At 34.3% G+C, this 13,919-nt stretch overlaps 2 protein-coding genes across 4 annotated transcripts; one reads left to right on the top strand and one right to left on the bottom strand.

Annotated features, from left to right (window-relative positions):
* Positions 1 to 340: 340 nt before the first annotated feature.
* LOC129296499 (glycylpeptide N-tetradecanoyltransferase 1-like) lies at positions 341 to 4,843 on the top strand. 3 transcript variants are annotated; one of them, XM_054935099.1, is made up of 2 exons: positions 341 to 493; positions 3,291 to 4,843. In XM_054935099.1, exon 2 carries the CDS (start codon positions 3,315 to 3,317, stop codon positions 4,617 to 4,619), a length of 1,305 nt encoding a protein of 434 aa, XP_054791074.1. In that variant the 5' UTR covers positions 341 to 493; positions 3,291 to 3,314; the 3' UTR covers positions 4,620 to 4,843. The 3 variants fall into 3 exon arrangements, with proteins under 3 accessions (XP_054791074.1, XP_054791073.1, XP_054791075.1); XM_054935098.1 differs by having other exon boundaries at positions 341 to 498; XM_054935100.1 differs by lacking the exon at positions 341 to 493 and adding an exon at positions 626 to 1,172.
* Positions 4,844 to 6,138: 1,295 nt separating this feature from the next.
* On the bottom strand, positions 6,139 to 12,896 carry LOC129296501 (telomere repeat-binding factor 4-like). Its single transcript, XM_054935101.1, has 6 exons — positions 12,636 to 12,896; positions 12,080 to 12,285; positions 11,364 to 11,448; positions 10,556 to 10,639; positions 6,491 to 6,770; positions 6,139 to 6,394 (listed from the first exon to the last, which is right to left on the bottom strand). The coding sequence occupies exons 1-6, from the start codon at positions 12,783 to 12,785 to the stop codon at positions 6,363 to 6,365; spliced, it is 837 nt and encodes a 278-aa protein (XP_054791076.1). The 5' UTR covers positions 12,786 to 12,896; the 3' UTR covers positions 6,139 to 6,362.
* Positions 12,897 to 13,919: the final 1,023 nt, after the last annotated feature.

The following is a 13,919-nucleotide window of genomic DNA, read 5'->3' as shown; positions in this document are numbered from 1 at the left end:
GGCTTAATAAATTGACACCAAAGGAGCTTGTTTGATAATTAACCTCAAAAGATTCTGTGTTACATATTAACATTTAATTTTTGATAATAAAGGACTAATAATCTATTAATAGCAAAAGATCTTATATAATATATTAACAATAAAAGACTTCGCTCAATTCTATTTTTTTAATCATTTAAATATTTATATCATTTAACCTTCATGAGGGAAATACTTAATTTCCAAAACATTTCCAAGTCTTTTTCAATAATTAGATTCTTAGTGGAGTTTTTTTTTTTCTATTTATTTTACGCAGATATGATAAAATAAAACTCCAAAAATTCCAATGGTAGTACCGTCTTCAAAGGCCAGAGCCCACAACGCTTTTGTCAGACCCATATTCCGATTCCTCCAAAGCTCGCTCTGAGACGATTTAATCTCACGACTGCAAGCTGGAGGATGCTCGGAGGGATTAAGCTGAATTTTCTAATCTACACACCAGCTACAGTTTGAAGTAAGGTAATCAAGAAAGCCGAGTTTTTTTATTTTTTTTCCTTTTCCATTTTCTGTCTCCATTCAAAATATTCTGGCATTTCTCTCCCTTTCCTTTCTGATGAAAATGAAGGAAAATAAAAGGGGGGCATATCGTACTAATATTTTCGGCGTACTTTAAGATTTAGAACAGTTGCTGAAATTATGATTTTGATTTGTACAAACAATTAATCTAAGTTGTCTCTGTCGGTTCTCGTTGGTTAGATCTTAGTCGACTTATGATGTTACTTCTGGATTTGTGGACAGTTCAAATTTGGCCTCTCTGCTTCCCGCATATTTTATTTAGCTCAATCGCTGGAAGCTATTTTAGTGTTTGTATTATATAGTTCGGATTTACTCATACCCTTTTGCAAAAGGAACTCAATTTATTCGTTAAATCTGAACCAGTATAGTTTATTATGTTCTTCTCGACATCAAGGACCAAGAAGCTGCACTTTTAGTCGATATGGTGGCCTCTATGCACTATGGTTCTATTCGAAACGTAGTTTTAGTATAGAATATGGAGGATTATCTACTTCAGTTCGAACAGGAAAAATCCCACCTTTCACTGATCATAATAGCAGAAAAGTCCATAGTTTAGAAGGTGATACATGGACTCAACTTTTAGTTACAGCAGCCAAGCCTTATGAAGCCAAAGAGAGGTAGAGACCAAAGAGAACACTCAATAAAGTTGTTGAAATAGGTCTTTTGATTGACAATATATCCAAAGACTTGGTTGTTAATGGAGTACAATAGTGTTGTTCAATCTATGTAGCTGATCCCACGTGTTTGTTGTTGTTGTTGTTGTATAGATGGAAAATGACTTGTTAAGCATCAATTTTTACATGCACTTTTGTATTGCACTCATTTATATAACCTTTTCGGAAGTCCTTGTTGAATTCCTAGTTGGATGGAGAATTTAGTTTCGATTAACTAGCTCACAGAACTTATCTTCCATTGACACTTGTCTCTTTTTTAAAGGTACTTTGCTTTAAGTGTCTTTATGGATTACCTCAACATTTTAATGCCATGAGCCCTATTTTGAATATTCTACTACAACTATTTCAACATTTATTATTATTTCTCACATCTCTCCACAATAGAATTCAAACTGCCATAGGCTTATCTAGAGACTTTATGGTGCAGCAAAAGTAAGTCACGTTACCAGAAAAACCAAGGTTCAGTAGTTTCATCATCTTTTGTAAAAGTTACTACTTCACTCCATCCCAAAATAATATGCAGATAAGATGCCTTTCTTTTAGCCAAAAGGTAAGGACAACTAAAATCTGTTTTAGGTTACTTCTCTTCTGACTGAGTTGATAATCAACTTCCTGTTGTACTATACTATTTATGTGAGTTGATGTATCTTTTAAATTTCAGCTTTTTTTTCTTTTTTAAATGAAGCATTGTCACGACTTTTGGAATATTGAAGGAGTAAATGGTTAAAAAAATGTACCAGAGCACTATTGCAATGGCTTGCAGAATATTGTGCAATTAAAGATAATTTTCTTTAGTTTAGTGCTTATGATTGTAATGACTGAAATTTTATTGTTTGGATGTTTCACCTCAAAATGCTTTTAGTTTTTGCTCTTGAAAGGTTGATTAATTGCAATTAATTGTTCATTTTATTTGGTTTGGGTGTTAGAGAAGTGTAGGGACTCCCACGTCAGCAGGTTAGATAGTTTCAACCGGTATAATATGCAAGAATTGTTGGTAAGAGGAAAATGATATGCTTAGAGAGGAGAACAATTCAAAACTTCTCAAATCTTCTCAACTTTATTTAAAAAGATACTAGGAAGAGGGAGATACTCAAAACACACTTATATAAAACTTCTCATGCAACAAACCCTACTCTTCGCCATACACAAAATACTTAACCTGTGATGTCTGACTCTTTCTGTCCCATACTCTCAACAGGTTGTCCAATGTAAGTGATGCAAAACACACACACTCACTCATGCTCACACTGATTTGAACAGAATAGGATAAGGGAAAAGAAACAGAAACAGAGACTTAGATGGGAGAGGGAAGCGAGAACAGAGAGACGGGAAAAAGAAGAGGAAGGACAGAACAAAGAGGGAGGAGGAACTGAGAGGAAGAGAACGCACAGGGGAGGGAAAGAGCTTACAGAATTTCTCAAATGAATTCATTCATCAAATCTACCTCCAAGTTACAAAAGCAATGTCTGTATATAAACTAGAGGTTTCCTCCCCTATAAGGAAACATCCACATTCAGCCCATTTAATACATGAAATGATAAAACAGCCCACTTGCTAAATAGAGTAAAAAACAAAAAGCATTAAAATATAAAATTAAGACAGATTTCCTCTTATAGCAAGCTTCTTCAAAATATATTAATTCCTATATTTCATCAGTAAGGAGGCTATATTAGAAAAACCAGCACGCATTTTTGTACAAATAACTAACTTCCCTTACTTTCTTAATCTATGTGAATTAGTTAACTAGCTTCTACATTTGGGACCGAAGGGAGTATTTTTCATAACCATTTAACTAACTACTATCTAATAGAGTTGCTAAAAGCATACTTGAGACACATATAAGCTAAATAAATGAATTCAACCCACATAAATTTACAGACAATACTAGACTTGGGAAATCTTACACATGCTATTAACTTTGACTAAAGCAGCATATATTTAAGATTACTTTCCCACAAGAATTTATTTTCTAAAACATCGCCATCCAGTATGATATGGAAGTTTTCTTTCTTTCATTAAATTTGCATATTGATTTTTTATTTTTTATTTTTTGTCTTTCAGAATACTTTTCTGGAAACATTTCAAATGGTTGACAGCAATACATCTTCTGGATCTCCTGAAGAAACTCAAAACCCTGTTGCAGATGGAAATGCGCCTTCTGAAAGTGATCTTGTGCCTGATACTCTCGCCCAAAAGGTTCAGGACTCTCTCTCTCTTGAGAAAAGACATAAATTTTGGGAAACTCAACCTGTCGGGCAGTTCAAGGATATAGGAAACAGCAGTTTGCCTGAAGGCCCTATTGAACCTCCAACTCCCTTATCGGATGTTAAACAAGAACCATATAACCTTCCTAACCTCTATGAATGGATTACTTGTGATATCAACTCTGAAGAGATGTGTAATGAGGTTTATAACCTTCTTGCTAATAATTATGTTGAAGATGATGAGAACATGTTCAGATTTAATTACTCAAAGGAGTTTCTGCACTGGGCTCTGCAACCTCCTGGTTATCTCAGGAGCTGGCATATTGGTGTCTGTGTTAAAAGTTCCAAAAAATTGGTTGCCTTCATCACAGGTGTTCCTGCTAGAATCCGAGTTCGTGATGAGGTTGTTAATATGGCAGAGATTAATTTTCTGTGTGTGCACAAGAAGCTTAGGTCGAAAAGGCTTGCTCCTGTCATGATCAAAGAGGTGACTAGAAGGGTGCACATGGAGAATATCTGGCAGGCGGCTTATACTGCTGGGGTGGTACTTCCTACACCAATAGCAACCTGCCAATACTGGCATAGGTCTTTAAATCCCAAGAAGTTAATTGATGTTGGATTCTCGCGGCTTGGTGCACGAATGACGATGAGTCGAACAATCAAGCTTTATAAGTTACCGGAGTCAACAGTCACCCCAGGATTCAGAAAGATGAAAATACATGATGTTCCTGCAGTTACGAGGCTCCTTAGGAACTACATAAGCCAGTTTGTTGTTGCACCTGATTTTGATGAAAACGATGTGGAGCATTGGCTTCTTCCAAAGGAGAATGTTGTCGATAGCTTTCTGGTTGAAAGTCCTGAAACTCATGAGATCACTGACTTCTGCAGCTTTTACACACTTCCTTCAACCATCCTTGGCAACCAAAACTATTCTATTTTGAAAGCAGCGTATTCCTATTATAATGTTTCAACAAAGACCCCTTTGCTTCAGCTCATGAATGATGCTCTCATTGTGGCAAAACAGAAGGACTACGATGTTTTCAATGCATTGGATGTCATGCAGAACGAATCCTTCTTAAAGGAATTGAAATTTGGACCAGGTGATGGGAAGCTTCACTACTATCTTTACAATTACAGAATAAGGCAGGCTCTGAATCCAGCGGAGCTTGGACTTGTGCTTTTGTAGTACGAGGTTTTGTCATTTTATTATGACTTGGATGGATGAAGAAGTCATGACAATTTTGCTGGACTTTTTATGGCTGCATAATATGTGGTGACCCATGGGTGGAACTTAGGTTTTGCTTTTGGAAACTGAAACAATTTTGCAGATTCCTGGTAGAGGAATTTGGCTTCAATGTAGAACTGGTTTGATTTAAAGAAATGCCGTTTGCTATTTGCAGTTTTTGGGCATGCTCTTGATTATGTCATTTAAGTTCAATTGAAGAAATCATGACTGTTTTATTACCAAAATTTCAGATTAACTAGCATGCAGCTGCTACAAAGCTTTGAGTTTTGCCTTTTTTTTTTTTTAAAGAAGTTTGTTATCATCACATGCTTTTGCATCAATTTTTACATTCTCCACTAGATGTGGTTCATACGTAACACATGATTATATTATGCATATCATACTATACCATGAAGCTAATAGATGCCTCAATTGATTAACCAAAAATGCTCATGCTGTTTACCAACACTTCTGTGCTGTTGTCAATATTTTTCTTAAAATATTGGGGGTTGACTTTTTGGACACAAGCTTCAGCTTTCTAATATTCTCTGTTTATTACTTTCTTTTATGGTTTTGCCATAGCCTTTATTCCTTAGTTAAGTCATATACAGTGCATCCAAAAAGAATAGTTTTACATTTTCAAAATGTGTCTGTAGTGTAACTAGTTATAAGTTATTGTAGATGTTGATTGTCGATAAGTGAAATTCATACAAGATCCCCCCTCCTTCCTTTTTCAATAGTAAGAATGATAAACAATGTTATGATGTTAAGAATGATAATTGATGTTAACAATGTTACGATGAAGATATTCTTGAATGTCGTGAATTTCATCAAACTGAAAATTACAAATCTAATAAAAAATATTAATAATTAAGTTAGAGTAGAAAGATAAACCTTACCTATTCGTGCCAACTTGGATTTTCATTTAAAATTTGGCTATTTTTGTTTTCATTTTTTAACCTGCCTTCACCAACTTAAATTGTTTAAGTAGAATTGAGAGTCAAGTCAATCTAATTAAAGTGATCCTTACTTAATTTAATTCTTTAAAAGCACTTCGAGATGTTTTTAAAATATTTATTTAATAAGACTATATATTCCAGAATACTGACTAGAAATCTAAGATAAATTAATTCAAATTTTTGACCAATTGAACTGATAACCCTCTCTGTTATTATAATTTTGATAAACCATGTTATAATAGCGTGCTCCTCATTTCCGTCTTCAGTAAAGATTCATAAATTGACGGTTGAGACAAGAGAGTTGCATAACGTGTGGTGGATAAAGCACCAAGCTCCTGTGGGCCCGTCCAGTTACACGATTCTAGTTTTCATAGGTTTTCGGAATTGCAAGGTGTCTCGCGCGCTCGCAAGTTAAAATTAATTTAACATGTCAATTATAGGATGAAATTCACTTTGAGAAAACTGCACAGTAAGAACCTATCAACCTCAAACAACCACTGCTTTGGAAAACTGCACCGTAAAAACTATCAACCTCAAGTAATGACCACTGCTTTTGATATTAACTATACAAGTATTGAAAATTTGAAATGTGCCATAACAGACCTTTTCAATCCCAAATAACCTTTTTTGGGATTTTTTTTTTTTGGGGGGGGGTATCAGACAGATCATTTCATGGGATCACAAAATTTACATAAATACCAAAATCAATGGAATTCCATCAAACGACCTTACATTTCCCTGTGAGCTAAGCAAAGAGGATGATTTCACCCCGTGAACCTGCAATAAACCCACAAGAAAAGCGGTTAATTCAATTTTAGGAATGATTAAAGAAATCACTGAGCAGATAAGGCTATATATCTGTAGTACTAATACATTGCTCATAAATCTCTTTCGCTAGCTTTAACATTGCATCGGCATCTTCAACCAACTTTGAGAATTTTTCCGCCTCCTTGACTGCTTCAGCAGCCCAATGTGATTTGTGCTCTGCTTCAGCAATTCTGTATGCCAAGATCTCCGCAGCATCCATTTCTGTCTCCTGAGATGCTGTAAATCCAGAGGCTGGTGGTTGAAGTGACTTAGAATCGTTTTGCTTTGGTACAGGTGGTTTTGTCTCCACGGGCGTCGCTCTCTTCATCTTGTAACAGTTTTGTACCTGCATGGGAGGGCAGATTTGAGAAATCCAAAACATAAATAACCATGAAATTGAAATCTAACTTAATATCAGAGTAACCAAAACATTTGAATATTTCGTTTCTATTCTTTTTATAAGGGCATATGTGAATAGTCTTTGAGCAAAGGGAGGATGTAGCCTGCTGGAAGCAGTAAAACACTTCAGGCTTGAATCTCAGAACCAATTGACCATGTCACTGTGCGGTGCACGTATAATATTAGGAAGGTTAAAAACACAAACAAGTGACCACAAACAATTTATCTTCAAAGAGGACTTCTCATCTGAGATTAAAGAAAACTTCCTATCATTTGCAGTCCCCAATCCAATGTATAAGATGTAATTTATTTGCATTTATTCTTTACTGGAATAACAATGAAGCTATTAGGTCCACGATCCAGAGTGTACATATATAAACTCCCATGACATGTATCAGAAGTACCATTACTCCCAATCAAGAACTCAAGCAAATAAAATTCATAGTTCTCAAACGGCTTATTATCTAAAAACCCCCATTTAAATTGAGTACTCCCACTCAGATAGAGTATCCCTAGTCAAGTAATTTACAAACACACACATATACAATCAAGTGCATGCTCAGTACCATTAACAAAAATAGAGAACGACCTTAATAAATAAAATTATCATCTCCAAATGGTTCATACAACCAAGTTCAATGAAAAAAGAAACGGTAAAACAATAAACTAACATGTATTTCTTAGAATTGATGTTTACAGGAGTAGTGGACACAAATGTTTCATTTCCTTAAATTTCGTGGGAAATTTTGAATCATAGCTTGGATTTGATGACTCAATCTCTTGTCCTTTTGATGGCTTTCAGAGGGCTCTTCAAAAGTTCAAATGCCTCCCTTTCTCCCATGTTCCATGACCGAAATGTCTTGCACTTCTCATATTTGGAAAGTGAGACATCAGAATTGTCTTTCTCCAATTCACCATAATGATGCGCATCTAGGAGTTGTAATTCATCCATAAATTGAGATAGTGTCATTTCTGCATCTACTTTAATGTTCTATTTAATATGTTCCCAAAACTTATCACTAGGGAGAGCGTTGAGTAGAGCATCCACCCACATCTCTTCAGGAAACAATACCTTCTAACGTCTAAGCTTCTACAAAGTACAATTACTTCAGCAACGACGTACCTTAGAGGTTGGGCATGATTATTATATTCTTCATAAAAATTTCTAATGCAAGTTTTCAATTCGTCTTCTGTTTGAACTCTTTCATATTCTTCTTCACTTGAATCTGACTCATAAGATTCCTCTATAAGAAAGCCATTCTTTCCTAAATCATGAGATTCCTTAGCCTAGGTGAAACGTAATTCAATGGTCTTTTGTTGATAGATTCGTTTCCCTTGGAGTTAAGAGTTTTCTTGACTCATGTTCAACTAGAAAAGAAATGAATGTCATTCGTAGGGTTTTAGCATTTTCAGGTACTAAATATTTGAAAATTTAGCCATGAAAATTCATAAAACATCACCAATCATATCCCCAAAACTAGCAAATAGTATATCAAATAAAGCTCATGAATTTAGGAACTTTTAGGATCAAACCGTGCCCCAGAATGAGCTTCCACAGACCTTAACACATCCCAAGAAGCTCTCTAGATTAAAGAGCCCGCTTTCAAATTATTGAAAAGGTGTGTTTTGATTAATAAAACATGTCGTCTGGAGATGGAGGAAACGACATGTTTTAGCTGTCCCTAACCTCCAGTTGGGTCATTTTTACCTATTTCTCAGATCCATCGGGTCCCCACAACCCAGATCCTTCTTACGTCATTTTCTCACTCTACAGAGGTCCAAATTGAGTGATTTTAACATCATTTCGTTCCTGGAGAGTTCCTCCACCCATCCATGATCCCTTTTGTACGTGAAAACCGTGCATTAAAAGAATCCAAATTCATGCCCAGAGAAACTTCGGGTGTGAGTTCATCTTCAGCTTTCTGGCACATTTTTTAATGTTTTGGTTTCCAGATGTTCATGGGATCTTTGTGTCCTTGAGTTCTGAATGGTCCAGTAATCACATTCCATGAAGCTTCAAAATTTCAGTTTCAACAATGCTCATGTCTGATCATACGAGCACTGTCCAGTCCCATTTTTCACTGAGTTTCTCATTCCTAAACATTCCAGGGGTCACGTAGTTCACATTTATAGTTTCCATTCACTTTAGGAACTTCATTTTCACAAAGCGCACATTAACTTTTTTCTTATTTGTTATAAATTCTAGAGTTTAAGCTTCCCTATTTTTCAGGCAGTCCACTGGTTCCATGTAATTCCAATACACAAGGGAAAAACGCATACATGAAAGGCAACATAAAAAGAAAGAAAGAGAACTTACAAATCACATAACCGTGAAAGGTAAGAAAACAAGAGCAAGCACAGGTTTCACAGCAGAAGCAAAAACAACAGATAAAATCCAACAGTAGTAATTAAACTAAACAAGAGGATCATATGGTTAAGCGGCAGTCAATTTTCCCTCTCTGGTATTCAAGTGAGTTGAGTGCTATCAATTTATGGCTATGTAGGATTAATAAGAAAGGAGAGCTATGAAAGCAGATGGTGCAAGTAAGCTAAGGTGACAAGTGATATTCATTCAAATTTAAGATTCTCATGAATAAGTTTATGAGGAGGCTAAACTGATGGAAAGATCAAGGTCTACAATGAGGTAAATGAGTTCCGCAAAGCACTCTGGGGTGCAACATTCTGGGAAAGCATACTGTGAGAGCTTTTATTGCTCTGGCCTGCAACTACTACATAAACAAGTGCTTCGATTGCTATTAACACAGAACTTACAATTAGCTTAATTCCTTTGAAAGCTTTTCAAGATTAGCAATTTCACTACGTCACTGACCATGGCAAAGGGGCATCATTTAAAGTACAGAGGCATGGCAAATCAAACTGGACAACAACTAAACAGAATAATGGAAAAGCAAATAGGCTACCAAACAGAGGATTGAGTATTGAATATCATTCAGCTCCTAAAAAAAATTAAAGGTTTCAAGAAATTGAAAGCCCTGAAAAATGGAAAAACTAAGAAAGGGGACATGATGCAGGGGAGGGATGATACAGAAAGGGGGGCAGACTTCACTAGAAGAACATCCCCAACCCAAAAGTAAATGTCAAAGCCATTAAACTCCCCCTCCCAATCCCCCACCAAAAAAGAAGTCAGAGGTCTCTAGGACATGTATTCTTCAAAAATTAATTTCCCATGAATTCAAGGGAGTCTCAGATTTTGGGGTCTATACTCTTATCCCACTAATTTTCTCGTGCAGACCAAGCACACCCATATTAACATGGCAGCATAGGAATAGAAGTCAGGTAAACTTAAGAGAAAGAATCATATCCATTTTCCAACCAAAGCAATGCTTTCAGATACCAAATAGCCAAAACCCAAACTTCCCTGCTTCTCAAAACTCAATAGCTCTCCTGATATCTCTCTTTCATTCCCAACCCAAACAAAAGTCTCTAAAAATCTTACATGCAACCCACTAGAATCATTACTAAACATAAGAAGTAAAGAAGGTTACTTGACAAGAAAGATTCAAAATCACCAACAAAATGCCTGAGAGTCTTTTCATGGAGTAACAATGGCAATATTTTTCCTAACTTCTATGTAAGAGAATTAAAACATAGCAGAAACTCAACATTTAAATCCACATGCCACATATCTAAAGAAAATAATTTCAATGAAAATACATTTGTCTATATCATATTTATTTCCACAATAAGTCAACATCAAAGAGGATATTTTACCTTTTCAAGTTTTCCTTGATCAACAAGTTTCCTCAACCTTGCACCTACTGCTCGTCTGAAATTTTGAGGAACCTCATGCTTTTGCTGCAGCAATATACATGATCATCATCCTTTGTGAATTTCAGCATAGAACAACTCAGCAGTCAGCACATAAAGAAACTCTAAACACAATCAATAAACCATGTTCTATTGAATTTCCAGACCACCCTCCAAAAACCTGAACCCCCTCCCCTCCCTCCAGAAAAGGCCGAGACAGCTGAAAAGGAAAAGAGATGAGGGGGCTTGCAAAGTAAGTAGTTTTAACAAACTCAACTGTTTGACTAAATGCAAGTCATAACAACTTCAACAACAGACACTAAGATGACAGCACTGTTTCATTCTTCAAATTTAGAAGTAGGGTAAATTTAATTTTATTTTTGAGCAAAAAACTGTTGCATAGGAACTAAGCATATATTTTGAAAGATCAATGAAATATTATTTGCTCAGGTTCAACATAGCATCTCAGAGAAATCATTTAAGTTGACGAATAGATATAAATACCAGTCTATGTGGCACATGTTTTTGCAAGACAGCACTCATGATGAAAACAAGAAAACCCAATATTCATCCAGATTTCAACTCAAGGTTTTTTTAGCAAACTTATGGATGAGATTAAAAACCGACTAAACGATCATATGATGATTGTATATTTCTACTTAAGCTTTAATCTTTACCATCTTAAAATAATCTAAGAACTATAATAAAAATTACAGCCTTGACTTAGGATTTGCCTAATGCAACAGAAAACAAAATTAGAACTCCATCTGACCTCAATGAAGCTAACAATAGCATTTAAGTCAGATCCATTGGAATCACTTATCATTGATAGGGCTTCAAAAATCATTGCATTGTACCTGTTAAAGAACACAGAGTACACAAAACCCCAAATGAAATGTGATATAGTCCTAATTAAACTGTTAGGTATTAAATAAGAAGTAATGCATATTTTATTGAAGACACTATAAAATTTATGCCATAACAACTAGAGATTATGTAAAGAGTGCTTGAAATTATGGTGCATAAGTATTCCTGCAACATGATATAATACTCCAAGGTGGTAATAGATATTTCCATCACATACCATATTTGTTCAGATGCAAACAACCAAGCTTGCAAATATGTTAGGAACATACAAATGAAAACAAAATACATAAATTTATTCAACATATCTTAATCTCAATTCTAACCGTCAATGCAGTAGAGTCTGAGACATTTCTAAATTCTATATGACAAAATGCTGTCTTTACAAATAGACAGGTGTATCTGCGTGATGCTGAATTCTATGTTTTCTATGTAAAAGAAAGAAAGAAAGCCACTTCTAAGGTAACATTTTGCCATTTATAATCCTATCCTGTATAAATAGAATGGGTGGTAAATGAATGATGGCCACATAGGATTAACACATATTCAAATAAACTGGCTCGGTCAGATGATTAGAATTTCAAAGTTGGAAGTTCAGTTCGGTTCAGTCAGTGGGCCGCTTACTGTGGAGCATGTTTGACATCCTGTGCATTGTGAGAAGAATCATCTGTGGCGGCATCAGAAGGTGCACATTGACGGAGTGGAGGAGCAACAGAAGCATTTTGCGTGCCCGCAAGTGTAGAAGCTTCCGTAGTTTTAATCTTTGGATTCCTAGCTTTTTCTTTAGATCCTTGAGCTGCAGTACTGACACTTAAATTTCGCCATTTATCCTGGTAAGTGTGCCAGAATGAGAAGAGAAAAGAGGACAATAAAAGAAGATTTCTCATGATACAAAAGTCTCAGAGTAAGTTCAAATTTGTCAAACTCAGAAAATAAAGACAACACCGGCTTCTGTAAATCATGCGTAGATGCACTCGGTTCATATTTCATCCGTCGACACAAAATTGAAATCCAAATGTAAATACATCAAAATAGAAAACAATCCCTGAAATCAATTAACAATTTCACCCTACACAACAACTAAAGAACAATAATTTTTTGTTTAAAAAAAACCCTTAAACACCCGCCATCGTAAAGATTGACGAGAAAAGCAAGAGAAATAGGATGAAAAAAGAGGAACCTTCAGATCGATGTTGGAACGGTGAGTGAGAAACGGGGCAAATTCAGGATCTTTGAGAATATTCTTCCACTTCCCGGGGCCATGCTTCCCAATGCCAGCGAGCAAAGCTTCTTCTTCCTCCGCGGTCCACTTATGCTTTTGATTTCCCATTTAATTTACCAATCTACACTCTTCTCCCGTCGCCGGCGTTTTCAAGATTGCGTTTCACCCCAGAAGCAGAAAGCCGGCAACAACTGTTCCTGGCACCAGCATGCTGCGTTTTATGGGAGAGAGTGAAAATTGTATCATAGATGATTATTTTTCTTTTTGCCCGAATAAATTGATAATCTGGAATATTGTTTTTAAGCAATATTATAGGCATTAATAATTAATTTACAGTTTATAAAATATATTAGTTAAAATTTTATTTTTTTAAAAAATACATCTTTTCTATTTTACTCTCATTAAATACTTTACATAAGTGTTTTGATTGTAATAATTAAAATTTTAATATATCTCTTTTTAAAAAAGTAAAAAATAAAATAACATTATAATTAAAAAAAATTATAAAATTATTCAATATTATGTATATTGAATTAAGTAAAATTTTAAAAGATATCAGTATTTAATTAATATAGTTACAAAACAATATTTATTACTTAATACAATATTATTGTATTATATTAATTTATACATGAAAGTGTTCTTATAAAGCTTTGACTATTTATAATATTTTAATTTAATTTCTTAATTTCATATGGTATTTTTAATTGTCTAACCTAACATTGTTAATACTAAATGATAATTTTTATATTAATATTAAAAAATTAAATGTAATATATTAATATATTTGATAATACTTTGTTAATATTTAAAATTTTAAATTTATTTTTTAATGAAATGGACAATGTTAAAATTAAATGATTGAAAAAATATTTTAAAATTTAAAAAATCAAATGAATTTTACTTGAAGTTAAAGAATTAAATACGCACTTTTATTTATTATAAAAAAAATGCACTTTTACTAAATTTATATCATGGATAATAAATTTTTTAATCTTTAAAGTTATCTCAATTATCTACTTGGATCATAAAATTTAATCTTTATTAATTAAATTCTTAAAGTTTTATAATCATATATAATTAATCTTCATCTTCTATTTCTTGGTCCTTTTTGTTGTCAAGAGTATTCTTGTCCTTTTAATTTTATTTGCATTCTTTTCAAAAATAGAGACTATTTATTTATATAAACATTAGCCCCCAACAAATGTCCCGATTGGAGAACAATTGAACCCAATATAAAAA

This window comes from Prosopis cineraria, unplaced genomic scaffold (genome assembly GCF_029017545.1).
Source record: "Prosopis cineraria cultivar Desert tree isolate PC_DT_omini unplaced genomic scaffold, ASM2901754v1 PC342, whole genome shotgun sequence".
In the NCBI taxonomy this organism is placed as follows: domain Eukaryota; kingdom Viridiplantae; phylum Streptophyta; class Magnoliopsida; order Fabales; family Fabaceae; genus Prosopis; species Prosopis cineraria.
Note: the sequence above shows the minus strand (reverse complement) of the source record. Positions and strands in the feature narration are given on the sequence as shown.